The following is a 17,621-nucleotide window of genomic DNA, read 5'->3' as shown; positions in this document are numbered from 1 at the left end:
GTCACTTTTATGCACTGTTCAATGTGGGTACCCACAATGCACTGGTGCGACCCATTGTAAAAATAAACCATCACATCCGCCGTACACTATACACAATAAGGCAATGTCACTGCACCGCTGTCGCCTGTGGAATCGTTCTATTGGACATGGAGCACATCCAATGGGAAGATTCAATGAACGACGGCAAGTAATGATGGATTGGAGGCAGACGATATATGATGTGTATGATATCGTTCCGACCTGTGTCGGAACAATATATCATAAAAAGAAGATTGATTCAGCTTTGTTAGCAAAGGAAAAAGGCACGCAAATGGGCAAAACCATGTTGCACTGCAGGTGGGGCAGAAGTAACAGGTGCAGAGAGTTAGATTTGGGTGGGCTGTGTTCAAACTGCAAACTAACTTGCAGTGTAAAAATAAAGCTGTTTGACATTTGTGAGCTACATGCAAAAGCAGCCAGCATTTACCCTGCACACAAAAAATATAAATGTATTTTGTCCCCTTGCATTGCAACATGGTTTGTTCTAAAAAACAAAATAACTATTTTTTTTTTGTTACTGAATTTGGTCCAATATATCTTATTAGGGTGTGGATCAGTTGGTCACCAGCAAGTTGTTAGACAGTCCCTAGGTCGACACCATTAGGTCGACATGCATTTAGGTCAACAAGCAGGAAGGTCGACATGAGTGTAGGTCGACATGGGTAAGGCCAACAGAGTCATAAAGTTGATAGGGTCATTAGGTCGACATGGGATTTTCAGTTTTTTTACCTGAATGCCGGCACCGTCGACATGGACACAGGTTAAAGTGCACCGCTGCGCTCGCCGTGCTTCGGGCACGGTACGCTCGGCACACTATTTTATTCTCCCACCACGCCCTAGTGGATGGTAGGGCATAAATTACTGCCTGTCGGCTCGAAAAACAGTGAAAAACCCTATGTCGGCCTTTTCACTGTCGACGTAATCCGTCTACCTAATGACCCTGTAAAGCTAATGACGGTCTAACAACTTGCTGGTGACCCAATGACCATATCCCATCTTATAGTGCTTTTGTAAATGCTCCAGGTAATTAATGGTGGGCCAGACCTCCTTGTGCGCAGATTCTGTTACTCATATGCTAAGAAGGTACATTGATAGACCGCAGGCAGGCGGCTTATTATTTTATTATTAACTTTAAACTACAGTATGAACATAGAACTTGTTTTTTTATCATCGTCTTCAACATTATTCCATCTGCACAACAGGAAGGTGATATATTTTGGGGTGTAACCAAGCAATACCAACTGGTTGAGAAACCAACGCGTTTCGTGAGCAGGACACTGCCTTAGCACTCTGGGGGGACTAAATTACAGATATGGATTGCTATGGATTGTGGGAGTGTGTGAAAAGTATAGGGTGGAGGACATCGCTCAATACATTCTCAAAAAGGGATAAATGACAGTTCGGGCAAAGTAGCCAACAAAGGAGAGCGAGAACAGCCACAAGCGGAGAGTCTAAAAGAAGTTTTTTAAAAAGTGTTAAAGAACTTGATTCCCTTTAAATCTAGCATCTTACAGCCGTGCAGAGGAGAAGCTGGAACTAGGTGATACGGTAAGCGTGAGTAATGACTTACATTAAAATAACATGAAGTAGAAAGAAAGTTGGATGAACAAGAACGAAATTAAACAAGAACACGTTTTATCAGTTCCTAGAGCTAATTGTATAGCCAAGGCTACCGTCTAAAATCAGGATAAGGCTTTGTTGGCGTTCATATTCATTAAAGATATTAATTAAATATGTACTCCTACATGCATTTTTAATTTACCCAATAGTCCTTTAATTGGAGAGGTTATACTGTAGTAAAGATATAGGACTGCAAATCAACAATAATGATTTATATTGTGCACGCAGCCCTTTCCCAATGGATGCTTGGTATTTTCAGAATGTCATCTGGAAACGGGATACGGAATCATAGATGCCTCTGTAATACAATTAGCTGGATTGCATGATCAATGTGTCACAAGGGCAGGACAACCAGAGCCCCATAGCAAACATTGAATTATTACAAGTGATCATAAACTGGTCCCACATGGGAGCTCCTCAAGGTTTGCTGGCAAACAGCACAAAGCATCAAATCAGTCTTCGTTATGTGACAGGCTGGCTGTAGAGTGGGAGCTACAGTATATGGTGCATTGCTTTTGTTATATATTAAAACTATCATTTAGCATTTGATGCTAATAAGGAGAGGAATGCTGGAACACACATTGATTTAATATCATCTATAAAAATTCCCAAATATACATTTAAATGTTATCACACCGAAAAAAAAAATATAAATGTTGTACAACAGAATGTGTTCCGCAGCTCGGTACATGTTCAAGGAGAAATGCTCCTCTCCCCCCCTGTTTAATACACATAGGAACTTATTCTGGTTGACTCGCTCGGATGCAAATTCTCATCCTTGCGAGTCACCCTAACCCCGCCTTGCGAATGGTTAGCCAGCAGCGGGATTCGTTCTCAAGGCTTGCGAACGGATATTTTACATGAACATCCATTCGCATGCCAGTGGGAACCTCCCCCATCTTTCGATGGTCGCCGACCAGCGAATGATGGTGAAGGTGCATGCATATGTAAGGGTGGTCCAGACCACCCTTACATATGCGTATAGAATTGCAGAGAATTGGGCAGGCAGCTGACACACGGTTATGTCAGCTGTCCGCCCAGTGGTTTCATGGGAATTCCCATGAAACATTGGGCGTTCACATATGCTAATGGCCCAGCCCGGTATCCCACGCCCCTCTCCACCCCCATCGCAAAGTTTTTGCCGAGTTTGCATACACTCAGCATATACACATGCGCAGAAATGCTGCTGCGAATGCGCAAAACATCGGTCCCCATGTGAATGAGCGGCCGCTGCGAATGAACCAGAATAAGGGCCACAAACACCTCTTTTGGATCATCTGACTGATACTTCCAGTACCCGGTTCCCCCCACCTAAGCATAGTCTTCTCTATTGGAGTATAGCAACAGCTACAGGCAGAGGTCTAACTTGCCACATAGCAACATTTTTAAAGGGCCTCCAGCACCGCACTGGGGGGGGGGGGGCAGAATAGCAGAGGAGGAGTATGACAGAAGAAGGGTGTTGCTATGGGACAACGTCCTTCTCCTACAATGAGATATAGAATGCGCCATAGTGGTGCTATATGCCAAGCATAACTCCGTAATCCACGTTTTGGTGCTTTAAATGTATATAAAAGGATGTTTTCGCTTTAGCCCAGCTTAGTCGGGAAAACGATCCAGCTTCGGTATCAGTCTGCACTTGTGCAGGTGAACATGGAACAATCCTGAATAAATAATATATGAATGACGAAACACTGGCTCAGTGTGAGGATCTGTTTTCCACACCGGCTCATCTTCATATATTTTTAAAACCTAGGATAATTATCCACTTACAAGGCATGGTCACCTCGCCTAATAGCGGTCCCCATGTCTAGTGACCTGCGCTTTCTAGGACTGCTCGGAAATATATACAATAAAGAAACTCAATCTGATGATCACTAAGAAAAAAAATCCGATGAGAGAGAGAGAGAGAGGAGGGGAGGGGGAGGTATAAATTGATATAATATAAATTGATTGCAGTTGAATTCATTACTAGTAATGTGTTTCAATTAATTGCAAGATAGACTGTGTGACAGGTCCGATATTTAATGCCTTCCCAAAAATGAGCTTCATCATCAAGATCAAGGAACAGGCGGAAGAAATTAGAGAAAGGCTCATTTAAAAGCACCAATCAGCAGAAGAAAATGAAATATAATTAAATGAATTGAATGAAACAATTGTTAAAGAAAAGAAATCATTTGTACAGTTTTTCAGAGGCACGTGGAAGACTGAACTACAATGTGGAGTGTGGTTCTAGGGTTTAATAAGACCAGGAATGCACTATTGGGCCTCAAGCATAACACTGCAATCACACCAAGAGAGCAAGACTCACTGACAAGACTCCCAGTGGTAGGACCAAATTTCCAATGGAGGGAAGAGGGTTGGCAGCTGAAATCTGGTGATGTCAGCCGCCTGCCCCCAGCACCACCGTCATCGTCGAACCTCCATGGGAACGCTCAGCATTTTTATGGGAACGCTCATGAAACGCTGGGAGATCCCATGGGCACGACCACTGCCCGCCGCCTGCACTGCTCTGTGTGAATGGGCTGGCGCACAAATAGCCGCACATGCACGTAAATGCTTATGGCGCATTCGCAGTCTCTGAACATCGCTCCCCTGTGTGAATGCGCAGGGGAACTAATGAATTAGAACGAGGGCCACAGGACACTTTACCCCCAACATTTACTGTATAATGTCTTTTTAAATGGTTTCTGAATATATATTTATTGTAGCATCAGGGGTGAATTTACTAGGACGAGATGTTGCCCATAGCAAATAAATCAACTTCTATCCATTATCTTCTAGAAGGTGCTAAATATGAAGTAGAATCGGACTGGTTGCTTTTGACAACATCCCAACTTCAACAGAAATCCCGTCTTAGTAAACGTATCAGCAGAGACTGGCCGGGTGGATTGTTAAGGTAACCAGAACACAGTTACAGGAAAACAACTAAGTGGGCATATATGCCTCATTAACCCAGCTGATCTTTCATGTAACTTTGCTCCTAAAAATAGTCCTGTTTTATTTTCCACCAGAAGCCGCGGTCTGGCAGTCGGTAGGAAGGGTGAGCGGGGACATTAAGCCAGCGCATCAGAGCCTGGGCTGCACTTAAGGGTCATTTCCTCCAGTAAAGTTCAAAGTCTGGGAAAATAGGATTTCCTGACGTCTGCAGTAATGAACTGTCGAAGATGATTTATAAAACCCTTAGTTCACAAAATCCAGCTCCACGGAGAAAATTTAAGCTTCGTCCTTTTTATAAAGTGTCCTTTGCTGCGACTTTCATCCAAAACAGTGTGCGCAGCCGGCTCGTGATTTACTGGTCACCGTCACCTTATTCACACTGATTTTCTTCTCCGAGAAAGGACGTTTTAACTCATTTAAATGAATTTATTTGGCGACAGAATAGGTAAAATCAGCATTAACGCAACATAATTGGATATCCTACGCTTTATCCCACAATCTGGTGATTTGCCTATGCACTATACAGGTGTCTCCCATGGATGTGGTGAGGGCGCCATAAGACCTGACGGTGGAGGAGGAGCAAGCAAGAGCCCCCGGAGATCAGAGGCATCGCTGCAAGCCTTGGTGGGGCGCCAGCCATGTAACAGAGCGTACCGGCTGCTGCTCCCTCCCCTTCACTGGCGCACTACTAATGTCATGTTCTCTAAATGACAGCATGCTGGGACCTGTGGGTGGTTACTGTGATGGCGGGAGACTCCACACCGAGGGTCCCCCTGCTATGTCATTGTCCCCCTGGTTGGTTATGGCACTAGCTCTCTGCAATTCTGCTCCATCCAGTCTGTGTGTGTGCTGTCCTCATAGTAACCTACTGATTGCAAGTATTAGGATCTCACCCCAGAGTATTTACTTAAGAGGGAGCAAATATCGCACCGCCATATGGCCAACAGTCCCCGGTAATTATGTCGCAGTAGAGCATCAGTCTTACAATTCAATCACAAAGAGATAAATCTGTCTGGAAGAAGCATCAACTGCAGGCATCCGAAGGGTTAAATCAATCAGCGAACAGCTTTTACTTTTCGCCGTCTAATGCAGGCATGTCTGACAGGTTTTCCAGCGTCCCCTGAGCTCATGCAATCTAACCAGCGCAATCTAACCAGCGCGACCCCAGAAAGCCAGTGTGAATGCTGGGATCCATAAAACCACTCTCCTAAAAACCTTTCCTAGTCCCAGGGGACATAAGGCACCACAGGGAGTGGGTTATAGAGGTGGGATCCATTAACTACTAAGAGAATAAAAAGTGGAAACCATTTATATGACAAAACCAACCTGGATTTGCAGTGTACAGTAAATGATTGCCGCTTCCCAAAAAAACTCGGAGAACGTTCGCAGAATCGGATTCTCACACCCTATTACATTCCTCCCTGAAGTTTAACAGTTCTTTAAATAAACTCTTTAAACTTTCTTTAATTTAGTGGAGAGCTGTGATGACTGCACACTGCCACTGTTCTGGGATCCTTCAGACACAGTCAAAAGGTTTGGTTAGTACAAGGTGTCTGCCAAGTACAATTAAAATTACAAAAGCGTGAAATTAAAATTTAGACATTTAATTTTTTTTTTTAGACCAGCTGTAAACGAAAAAAAAAGAGAGAAAGTTTTACGCCTCTACGTTAAATATTCTGCATGTCAGACGGTTTGATGGTTGGTTGGTTTTATGAGAAGTAAAACGCTATATTCTGTTGTTTTCCCAAACATTCTTATCCACAGGTACTGTATATTCAAAAAACCCACAAAGCTACTGAAAGCCGACGGCGGACAGGAAAGTTGTATGTCGGCATATTTAAACTTGATATTGTACAGTCATTCTTGAAATTCTGTCAACAAAGGACGCCAGCCAGCACACTGTAAGAGGCGGCCATTTTGTGTTCAGTCAATTTATTCACCATTGATTAGTGACGTGTCTGACTAGCAATGTCTAGGTCAACAGTCAATACGTCAAAAAACAAAAGGTCAATATGGAAAAAGTCGACATTAGTTTTTTTGGGGTGGATTTCATTGTTTTTGAAAGTTTTCATACAGTACCATCCAAGTGGACTCCAAATAGGAATGGTAAAGTGGCCTGAAGCATGCGAGGGGATCGTGGTACATTAATTGGGTGTTGACATGGGCACAAAACAAATGTGAAAACTCATGTTGTCCTTTACATGTGTCAACCATTTTCTTGTGATGACATAATGACTGGCGACCCACACATTGGGCCTAATTCAGATCTGCGTTCGGAGGCCGGGCGATTATCAATAGACTGCGCATGTGTATGGCCTATAGGATGAATGCGTGAGCTCATCCTGCTACTTGGCCATGCGCATTGATTGACAGGAAGCCAGCGTTTCGGGCTGGTAACTGGCGATTTCCCTGGTGTTTCAGGGGAAAATGCAGTCGTGCCCAGGAGAGGGGAAGTCGTATGACAGTGGTGTCCAGCTCCGGTCTTAATCAGACTGCTTCAATCGCTCCCGTCAGGTAAGTCCTGGGCTACGCACAGACTGCACTGGAATAATCATTTAATGGCGAGCAGCTTGTGAATGGATTTGCAGTTAATCGCCAATCCAGGAAATCCATTCCACTAATATGCGACAGAATCAAGATGATCAAGGCCAGCGCTGATGTCACAAACCCTCCATTCAAACGCCAGGGCACGTCTGTATTTTTCGTGACACTCCCAGAAAACGGAAGGTTACCACCCACAAATGCTGCCTTCCTGTCAGTCAAATTGTGAAGGGATTGGGATTGATTTTTTTGCTATTTCGGCTTGGACATGCGTACGCATGCCCAGTCATGCGATAATCGAATGGATGCAACTTCGTAAAACAGCGATCAACTCTGAATTGGACCCTTAGTGCAGTATTTGTGCGGTGGCACTGACCACTGATTTTGAGCATCATTCAATGACAAGTCTTTCACATATAAGTTGAGTATTGTTTGCATGTTATTCTACTATAAGTTACTGTACGTGCACCAATAAATGCTATTTCTATATTCTGATATAATACGGAGTATACAGTACAATATTTACTGGCATAGGATGGGAGTGGTAAAGGCTTACAGTATGGTCACCCATTACTAGTGAGGTTATAGGCTGACTATTGATCCAGTGATTATGGAGAAAAGGAAGAAAGACTGTTTAATGGAGACTTAGGCATCTACAAGGTCAGGAATTATGGGTATGTTTATTGGGAAGGCTCAGCATGTTGAATGTTATGAAGAGCGCCACAGAGGAGATGGGTTGGGTTCATACATGAGTCTTGTAGCCCCATTTTTGACTGAGGTTACAATACTCAAGATGGGAAATGATAAGTGTTTGGATATGGTTCTTGATGGTATCTTTTGTAGGAAAGGATATGTTCTGGGTATGTCGCCCATGTAAAAGCGCATTTCACTTGCAGATTGCCTCAGTGTAATACAGGAATGGGCAGAACTGAGGGTAACAATGGCAGAAGGCAGAGTAAAAGTGCACATGATTGTCACAGAGCTACTGGGAAGGAGCTGGAGGGAATAGAAGCAGTGCTTAACTTTACATGATAATCATTGTGAAGATATCGAGGGCCCAATATCATAGGGAGAGGGAAAATATAACACAACAGGAGCTTCTGCATCAGAACGGAAGCTGGTAGTACCAAGAGAATGTTGTAGCTTAGGCTGGTGGGCTTTGAGCGAGGGCTTGGAAAGTTGGAGGGTATGCAGAATCTGTGTAGGCAGGATTAGTCCCATAAGTGAGGGGCAGCATGGAAGAAGTCTCAGAGGCATAAATTAGAAATGGTAACCAGGGAATGCTTGGGACACAGGTCAGAGACAGATCTAGGAGGACATGAGGATCAGACATGTATGATAGGGAGATATTGGTGAGGGACGGCGGGGGCTTGTCTTGAACTGGATTTTGAAAGGTTATGCTCAGCCAATGAAGGGATTTTAAGTGTATTGCAGCAGAAGTGGGATTACCAGTCTAGCCACAACATTGGGAATGGATTTTGGTGTAGACAGATGGGCGAGGGGAAGGCTTGAAAGGAGGAGGCTGCAACAGCAGCCAAGGAAGGGTACGATGAGAGAAAAGATAAAGGTTTTAGTAACATCTTCAGTGAGAAATGGATGCACATATATGACCACATACTGTACATCTATCCTACAAGTCACATTATACATAACATGTGAGCTCTGTGTGACTCGGCAGCGTCGGGTGTCTTTCCATAAAATAGGATCTAATTAGCAAAATGGAAGCACACGCAGCTTCTGTTGATTAAAATGATATACAGCATACCTATATTCCTTGTGTTTTTCAGGAAAACAGTGTAACATTGCATTTCCTATGCAGATGTGCTAGTTGAAAACTGACTAGAAAAGGATCAACCGGTACATTTCAGAAGTAGCGGAATGTGGAATATACGACAGCATTAGATAATTCATGACAACAGCGACAACGATCGTCTTTAAAGACCAATTTCAAAACAACTGTGGCGAGAATCGATTGCACCAACACTTTACAAATACGTCACCCGAAACGTAATACTGCTCAACCCAGACAGCTCTCCCAATGGGAACATGCATACTAAGTGTGGGGGGGGGGGTGTGTTTGAAGCGGCTGCCGTCGCCGCTGCTTTGCTCCACGGCGGGGGGAGGAGAGAGAAGGAGCAGCGTCTCACTCCATGGGGAGGGGGGGAGCGGCGGTGGCAGGAAAACAGAGGGAGCAACATGGTTATAAGGACATAATGGCAGCAATTTTCACATTACCGTATCTTTCCGGAACGTTCTGTCCACTTTGGCTGTCCGCATGACGTGGCTTCAATCTTGGGGGTATATTTACTACATCTTCTAAAAATGAAAAGAATCAACCAATCAGATTCTGCCTAACATTTCTCAATTGCATCTTAGAAAATGATAGACCAAATTTGATTGGTTGCAACATCCCATCTGGTAATTTTTAGAAGCTTTAGTAAATATATCCCTTACTCTACTGGGGGATCCCATACTCCAGCTTGCTAAAACTACTGATGACCTTATCACATAATTGCCTAACCCCCCCCCCCCCCATTGCTTTTCCACACATACCACCTCAGCTGCCCACAACAGTGTACAAATGGGAGCTCTAAGGGGGTGGAGCCATGATGCAATCATGAAGCCACTCCAATGTCCAGCATTTGGCCATGCCCCCTAACTCCCTGCTGTGCTGCCCCTCCCCCTCTTATCAGGCACATGCGTTGCACATCCAAGCCTAAGATACCACATCACTTCCCCAAAGCTCCCCAAGGTATTTAATCATATTTACTAAGATGTGAATATGAAGATGGCACTGGCACATCTGCCACAAACTTTAGATTCTGTTGCTCACCTATCACATCACTCCAAGCCCAAATATCACTTGGATATGAAGTCTGGGGGTAACCCCTCCCTCCTTTCCTCACTAGCCCCTCCCCCCACCTACCTGTGTTCTCCCTTCCCATACATCTTGTCCTCATCTCTCCACCCCTCCTTCCACTTCCTCTCTTCCTTCCCACCCCCACCCTGTCCATTGTTGAGATAGAGTTTAAGAGTTTTTACCATGCTCCAACCTAGAACCGCCCCCATAGTATTGCATCAGAAACAGAAATTGCCATGCGCTCTTACCTGGCCTATGTGCTTTGGGAGCTGCCATGTTTTGCACCTTCCCTCCGTCGAGGGGTTTTGGGGGTGAGGCAGTAAACCTGCATATCCCAGACTCTGAGGGTGTGCTAGAGGTCAGACTGTCTGTGTACTCATTAGTCCCTGCAGTCAGCTGCTCTGAGGAGGTGTCTGATATGAAGCACTCCGTGATGGTGAACTTGGCGTGGCGCAGCTGTTCCTCCATCTTGGCATGCTCGTAGGCTCTCGCTAGCTCTTCGTAGGTGGATGAGGCACTTTCCGTGGATACCATGCTGCTCCTGGCTCTGTCTGCAAGAACAAACGGAAAGTACAGTTCAGTTATTTACATCGCTATACCACTGTAAGGCAGAGCAGAGCAGTGACGTATCTAAGGGCAAAACAGACAGACAACTTGGAGATAACAAGGCCCTAGTGACGGATTCTGGGAAAACCTAACAAATCACATTAATACAAGCAGCACTGGGGTAGGAAAATTCCAATCAAAGATGTTTTCAGGTGGAAATATGTAAGAACTACAAATGCAACGAGCCACATCAACGAGAAATGCAACAAGAACTTCCATCTTAGTAAATTTACCCATCAGTGCTGTAACCAAGCAACAAGCATGACCAAAACTACACTCATTTCGATTCATTTCCCATTGGTAATTATCAAATCTTGGAGAGAGTTCCATCCAATCACCGTCTGACTTTCATTTTCGTGGCTTTGCTTGAAAAATGTCAGGAGCTGATTGGCCGGTCCTTTTTCTCTCTAAGCTCGTATAATAATCCCCTTCTTTGGCTCACTCAAGGCAGACTGTACAGCAGCGGTTGCTGACGGACCAAACAAAGTACACAACGACACCAGCGAAAACTTGGATATGCTGTAGACTGCACAGCCAAAATGACAATGATTATTTTATTATTGTGTCATGAAAAAGCGGATAGTCTTTCAACGTAAGAGAAGTCATTCGATTAATATGAAAGACATTAATATGTAAACACTACGGGGGAAATTTACTAAAGGAAATTTGTAAAAAATAGGGGTATTTATATCCAGAAATACACTTATTTTTGACATTTACTATACCGAAAATACGGCAATTCGTAGTCGTATTGATGTGCTATCAATACGAATAGCCGTATTTTCGGGATAGTAAATGTCAAAAATAAGTGTATTTCTGGATATAAATACCCCTATTTTTTACAAATTTCCTTTAGTAAATTTCCCCCTACGTCTTAATCTACAAGGTGTTTAATTGCTTTATCATTCGGACTAATATTAAAGCAATTTCTCATCTTGTTACTAGAAAAATCAATTGTTGTCGCTTGTATTCCTGTTATTGGCTTAGACCGTGCTTCAATTGGGAAATCACCTTTGTGCTCAACACTGACATTCACGAAACAGGAAGGAAGAAAACCACACACACACACACAGACACACACACGCACGCACACACACACACGCACCAATGTAGACTCTCCGCTTGCAAACTATTAAAATGAAGTACTTTATGGCGTACATTTGTGCATAGCCCACGGACAAAACAATTCAGACTGATAAATATAATCTTGTAGCTCTCGGTAATAGAGTTTCTAATCTGGTTTGTTGGAGGGGCTGATAAATTAAGTTACCATAGGAACTGCTATATAACAGAGATTTACTTGCTGGGGAATAAGAGACAGAAATGTGCAAACAGAATTTCAGATTCGCCTTATCTGCAGATTAATTCGTTAAAATGATCTGGAACAGCAGATACATTAGGCGGCGGGTGTGCGGTTCACCGGGAGGTGAGTGTGGACGCGTCAGGTCTGCACCGCGCATTCCAAGTAATGTACTTTATGTATATCAAAGGGAAACTGTAGACCCCATTCATTCAGCTATCCCTCTCCACTTTATCACTCCCCGAGGCTTAGTACATCTGCTTCCAAATATCACATTTGCTTACTGAACAAGGTTCGTCTTCGTTAGAATTAGACAAATAATATAACATGAGTATAATACAATTACCTGTGTCCTGTGACGGGCTGACACTGTAACTGTCGCTCTCCTTGTCTACTGACCCGGTGGCTCGAGGTGTGGGCAGCCGCCAGTCTGTAGTTAGTGTGTGTGCGGATATGGTGGGGTGGGGTCTGTTGAGCGTCCACTGGCTGGCGTACCTGTTGCGCGTTACCGGCCCAGCTTTTGCATTTTTTCTCGTGGTTGGATCTATGGCAAAGATAGGGCAGATTAAGATCGTTAGAGCAAATACTTAACGCTAAATATAAGCTGACCCAAAATGAGAAGACACCTGGTACATTTCTATATACTATAAAGTACACACTGAAAGAGCAGCACAAAATGGCTCACGCTGGATTGCGGACATCCTCTTCAGTGCAGTCGTTGCTAGATCCAAGTTGGAGAAAGGACCTTTTACGCCCAGGGGGAGGAGCAAGACCAGTGGCGTCGCAATTTCAATATCCACGCCACCACCTATTGCCTTTCGTGACCAGTTGGTCTGCAAAGCGAACCACCGTGCATGAAGCGCGGCGAGCGAAGCAACCCTGTGAGGGCGCATTTGGGCTTCCATGTTCGGACCTTGCTCCTCCCCCTGCTGGTGACATCAGAGGTCTCCAACTAGGATCTAGACCTAACCTTGTCCGAGTATATACATTTTATTAATGAAAAGTCAATGAATACATATAAAGTACGCTTTACAATTTTCGGTACTTATGTAATATCTGGGCTCCCGTTTTTCTTATGAGACCGCATCCGCTCGCCACACTATATAAAATCAACTCCATGCGTAGTTGGATAGTAGGGGTATGAAAAAATGGGGTGCATTTAACATGGGAGCCCAGATAATACATAAGTACCCAATTTTCTTATAAGCTTAAATTCAGTAGGAATATTATAACATCATGAATTTTCTAAAGCATTTCGGAAATTAACAGCTTGTTTTCTTTTTTTCTAAAAACATATTATCAACATTTCAGATAGACAATTCATTAGATATTTTTTAATTAAAATTACATTAAGATCTTAATATAAGACCTAATCTTGTCATTCGGTCAACCCACATAGTCGAGATGCATTAAGTCAACAAAGCCCAAAAGGTTGACAGGTCTAAGGCAGACAGCGGATATGGACAACAGGAACAAAAGGTGAACATGGCAATTGTCGACAGAACAAAGGTTGACGCCCGATTTTAAGGATTCTATTGTCATTTTGTATGTTGAACCATATCTAGGCATGTCAGTGTATAAGTGCACGTCTGCCATGCTTCGCACTGAAATCATCTAGCTACAATTAAAAGGGAAGTTTCAGAGGTGGAGGCAGGAGCAGCTGCCTCTATTGGTGGTCACCGGTCCCTACAGCAGGTGCAATTACTCTGTCTGATTTCGTTATGAGCAATTGGGGCAGCACGAATGGTGTAATAGTTAGCATGGGTTCAATTTCCACCATAGCCCTGTGTGGAGTTTGTATATCCTCCCCGTGCTTGCGTGGGTTTCCTCCGGGTACTCCCATATCCTCCCACAATCCAAAAATATATTGGTATGTTAACTGGCTCCCAACAAAATTAACCCTAGAATGAATGTGTGTGCGTGTACGGACACAATCACATGCGGTGCGACTTAGACTCATCCCGCCCACTGCGCCTTACATTGGCAGCACGCTCGTCTCTGAATCAGCCCCCCCCCAAATCAAACGCAGCCCCTTTAGATTTACACATTTAAGGACTTCATAAGCCATCAATGTTTTCATCCACGTCGTCTTGATTTTAGCAGTGAAGGTATTGAACTAATAAAATATGTATGTGTTTTTGTGAACCGCACAATAAATAATCCCCACAACCAACCACTAGAGAGACCATTATCGTCATCATTTCTCTCCAAGAGGCATATAGGCTGGCCACCTTGGTGTAGCCCATCATTCATCCCCCCGCTGCACTATTCTGTGCCGCCTCCGAGAGAATTCCCTCACGTTCTAGAAATGTCACAGCCGCTGCAGGGATGGGGTATATTTTTAGCCTGGCTAGACAGAGCCGCTTCTAGAGAGAAATAAATGGCTTTTAACCCCAGAATTGCAGTCAGAAACGTCCTATTATTCTACAGTATGTCACGGCACCCTGCCGAGTTGTCTGCTGAGTGGAATCCTCCAAACAGTTTGCAGGAACAAAGGAAGAGATGTACCAAGTTCTCTCTGCAAAATCCCAGTATTCCGCCACCGATCCACAGAAGCAGACACGTCAGGGCATACAGTACGTTATTTATCAAGGTCATTTAGCCCCCTATATGTATGGTATGGAGGGACAACAATGATAAATAATCAATGCAGATTGTGATAAATCCTGCAGCTTTCAGACCCCATGCATTTTCCTCTCCCGGCTTAGGGTGCCGCTGTCTGCTGTGCTGCTTATAGCACAGTGTGGTCTGTATTTCAGCACTGAGATGCAGACCAGACGTGTGCTAGCAACATGAACACAACTTGCAGCAGTGCACCCCTAATAAAAATTACTATAGGTACAGTAAACGCACATTCATCTTGGCCTATGGCATCAGTGACTAATTAATAGCAACAATGGGGAACGTCAGCCCATATATAAAACAAAGAACACTATATATACTAAACAAATACACCACCCATATATAGATGAATAATAAATAGAAGCCAACTCGGGGCACTCTGCAATATCTGGAGAGATCCGGTGTTCCGCTTTGCGTGCTAATTAGCCAATGAAATGGATGAGATCACCTTGGAAAGAGGATCACTTTCATCCTGTGGGTACTTTGACCTCAGTGGAGCCGTAACTGATCCTGCAGCTCATATCGGACCAGGATCCTGTCTCTGGGTGCACTGGCCGGGGCAGGGACAACGTTCGGTGGTTTCCGTGTTTGAGGGGGGATTGTCTTACAGGCGGACTCTTGTCTTTCTGCATGTGCGACAGAGATCTGGTGTATTGTACAGACCGGAGATGACCCTGTCTGCATTATCTCAGCTGACAATGACAGGATAGCCATGTACAGATGAGTGATTAACGTAGGCTGCCCCATGCTACAGACACATACCCGAGGTTGCTGGGAATAAGGAAGCGGTTTTCAGACAGGACGGGTGGAGTGGGCAGGTTAGGCTGTGGGGAAAGAGGGTTAGGGAGCTAGGAAGAAGGGAAATATATCTTGTTCTCCTGTTGGGATTCCATCTATCGGGATACCGGTGTTCATTCTTATTTATTCCGTATTATATGAATACTTGCCTGCTCTCCCAGAAGTTGCGGGAGACTCCAGATTTTTTGGGTAGTCCCCTGCACCCGCAGAAGTGAAAGTGGCTATCCTGCATCCGGCCTGCTTCCCAGTGAATTGGGCAGGATGGAGAGAAAATCTCAGCAATCGCAGGTCTGTGAACAGGAGGTGGGGCTGAACAACGCAATTAGGCCCCACCCCCTGTCTGTGGCCCTGCGCTTTGCTGCATTTTCCTATGGTGAGGGTGGAGCCTAATGATATAAAAGCCAGGCCCCACCCCACTTTAGCTGCATTGTTAGTGTAATGTATAGATAACAATGCTGATTGGTCTTTGCTACATTTTCACTAATATTATGCTACTTATTGGAGAATTGTGTGTTGATTATGCCAAATAGAAAGTGCTGTTGTCTTGCATATTCCCCGTAGATGAAGAGGCATGTCTTGTTGCACCGCCATGTATAATGTACTGTGATGGGAGACTAGGGGGTCTCCTGTGCAGTTTTAGCAAGCCACATCTGTACACATGACAGCCGTTAATTTGGGGCAAAAGCAACACTGATGAGATTACACCCCATCATCACTATAATACGATGCAGACATCACTGGTCTCGCCACGCGCCCACACCCAGCCATTAATGGCTTCCAGCGTCCTGCATGAGACGCAGTCATCAGTACCCAGATAAAAAATGCAAGAGTATAATTCAGTTTTGCAAACAGTTTTTCAGACTTTCAATCAATTAATCATGCTGCTGAGAGCTTGGGAAAATAACCCAATTTATTATTAAATGTAGTTCCAACTGAGTAATTAAATAAAAGACATTTACCAGGCTTTCCGTTAGCAAATTCATTAATGAAGCTCCGCTGTGCCGTGCTTTATATACCCACATGAATCAGGGAAGGGCTTGGCGGAGCTAGCTCTGGGCATATCAGAAAGTCCGATCTACTTCTATCCACAATCACTAATATTGTGGCTGCTGATTGGATAAGAGGGAACCAAACTGGGAAACTGGGTTTCATCAAGCTGCGGAGTTCTGTATGCTAGAAAACAATACTTGTGCTGGCCACAAGAGCGGCGATACATATGGAATTTAAGGGGACACACATCCTGCAAGCAACATGTTATTGTGTTCGGGTGGGTCAGACCTGGTCAATCTGTGGCTCTACAGCTGTTGTGAAATTTCAAGCCCCAGGATGCTCGGTTTCGCTATTTTCGGAATGATAAAACGGTTGCAGGGCATGTTGGGATATGTAGTTTCACAACAGCTAGACAGACACAGGTTGACCAGGCCTGGAGGCTGCAGCATAATGTATTTTTTTTGGGAGGGTAGGTGTCCCCACAATCCTTAATCCAGTCCTGGATCATCTCCAGCCATCTTATAAAAACTCCCCATGGAAGGCGACAGGAGGGTGGAGGGGTGGCCATTCCTGTACCTAATTTCCTCCTTTCTATTTTCCTTATTGCCATTTTTACCAACTACATTATTATATTTTCCCATCTTACTGTTTGTGTTTCTACTACGGCAGAATTGTATATTTGCTGCCCTTAGATACCACACAGAACAGCTCTGGATACAGTAGTATTCAGTGTGCAGACCAGAGCTGGTCTATGTCATTCCCAAGGGCACAAACTGTATTAGTGATATACAGTAAATGCCTCGCTCATAAACACAAAAAAACACACAGCAGAAAACCACAAGGATGAATAAATGTACTCAGTAAAAGGGGTCAGGAGGCCACATACAGATCAATGGATTTACCGCAGATGGAAAATCCTTTTATTACACCAATAAAAATGTTAGTTTAACTTCTGGAGCGAGACCAGTCCTGGTAAATATATTTCCATCAAAACATCCATATATTAAATTCAACAATCAGTAATTATAACGAAGGGAACTGAAGAAGAAACTTCCCTGGCGGCAGAATTTGATATACAGTACGGAGATTTTGGTCTTGAAGCAAAACTCTGACTGATCTATAACACGGACTGACAACAACGAATGTTTCACTTTTTATTTCTTATGACGTTGGATGAGTGCACATAGTAAATTTTTGCATATACACACATATAGGGCTAGATATACTGTAATAGGGTGCGAATATTGGTAATGTGTGATTTTGGGGGAAATTTACTAAAGGAAATTTGTAAAAAAATAGGTGTATTTG

General features: G+C 43.9%; 1 protein-coding gene across 1 annotated transcript in view; it reads right to left on the bottom strand.

The window, feature by feature from the left end:
• Nucleotides 1-17,621, bottom strand: part of DSCAM (DS cell adhesion molecule) — a 309,245-nt gene that overhangs the window by 11,798 nt on the left and 279,826 nt on the right. Inside the window, 3 exon segments of the mRNA XM_083171669.1 lie at nt 9,373-9,453; nt 10,246-10,548; nt 12,250-12,447. Of these exon segments, the coding sequence (XP_083027795.1) occupies nt 9,373-9,453; nt 10,246-10,548; nt 12,250-12,447 (582 nt within the window).

This window comes from Crinia signifera, chromosome 2, assembly GCF_055691185.1.
Source record: "Crinia signifera chromosome 2, ASM5569118v1, whole genome shotgun sequence".
Lineage (NCBI taxonomy): Eukaryota > Metazoa > Chordata > Amphibia > Anura > Myobatrachidae > Crinia > Crinia signifera.
The sequence above is the reverse complement of the archived record's forward strand: the minus strand, read 5'-3'. Positions and strand labels throughout refer to the sequence as shown.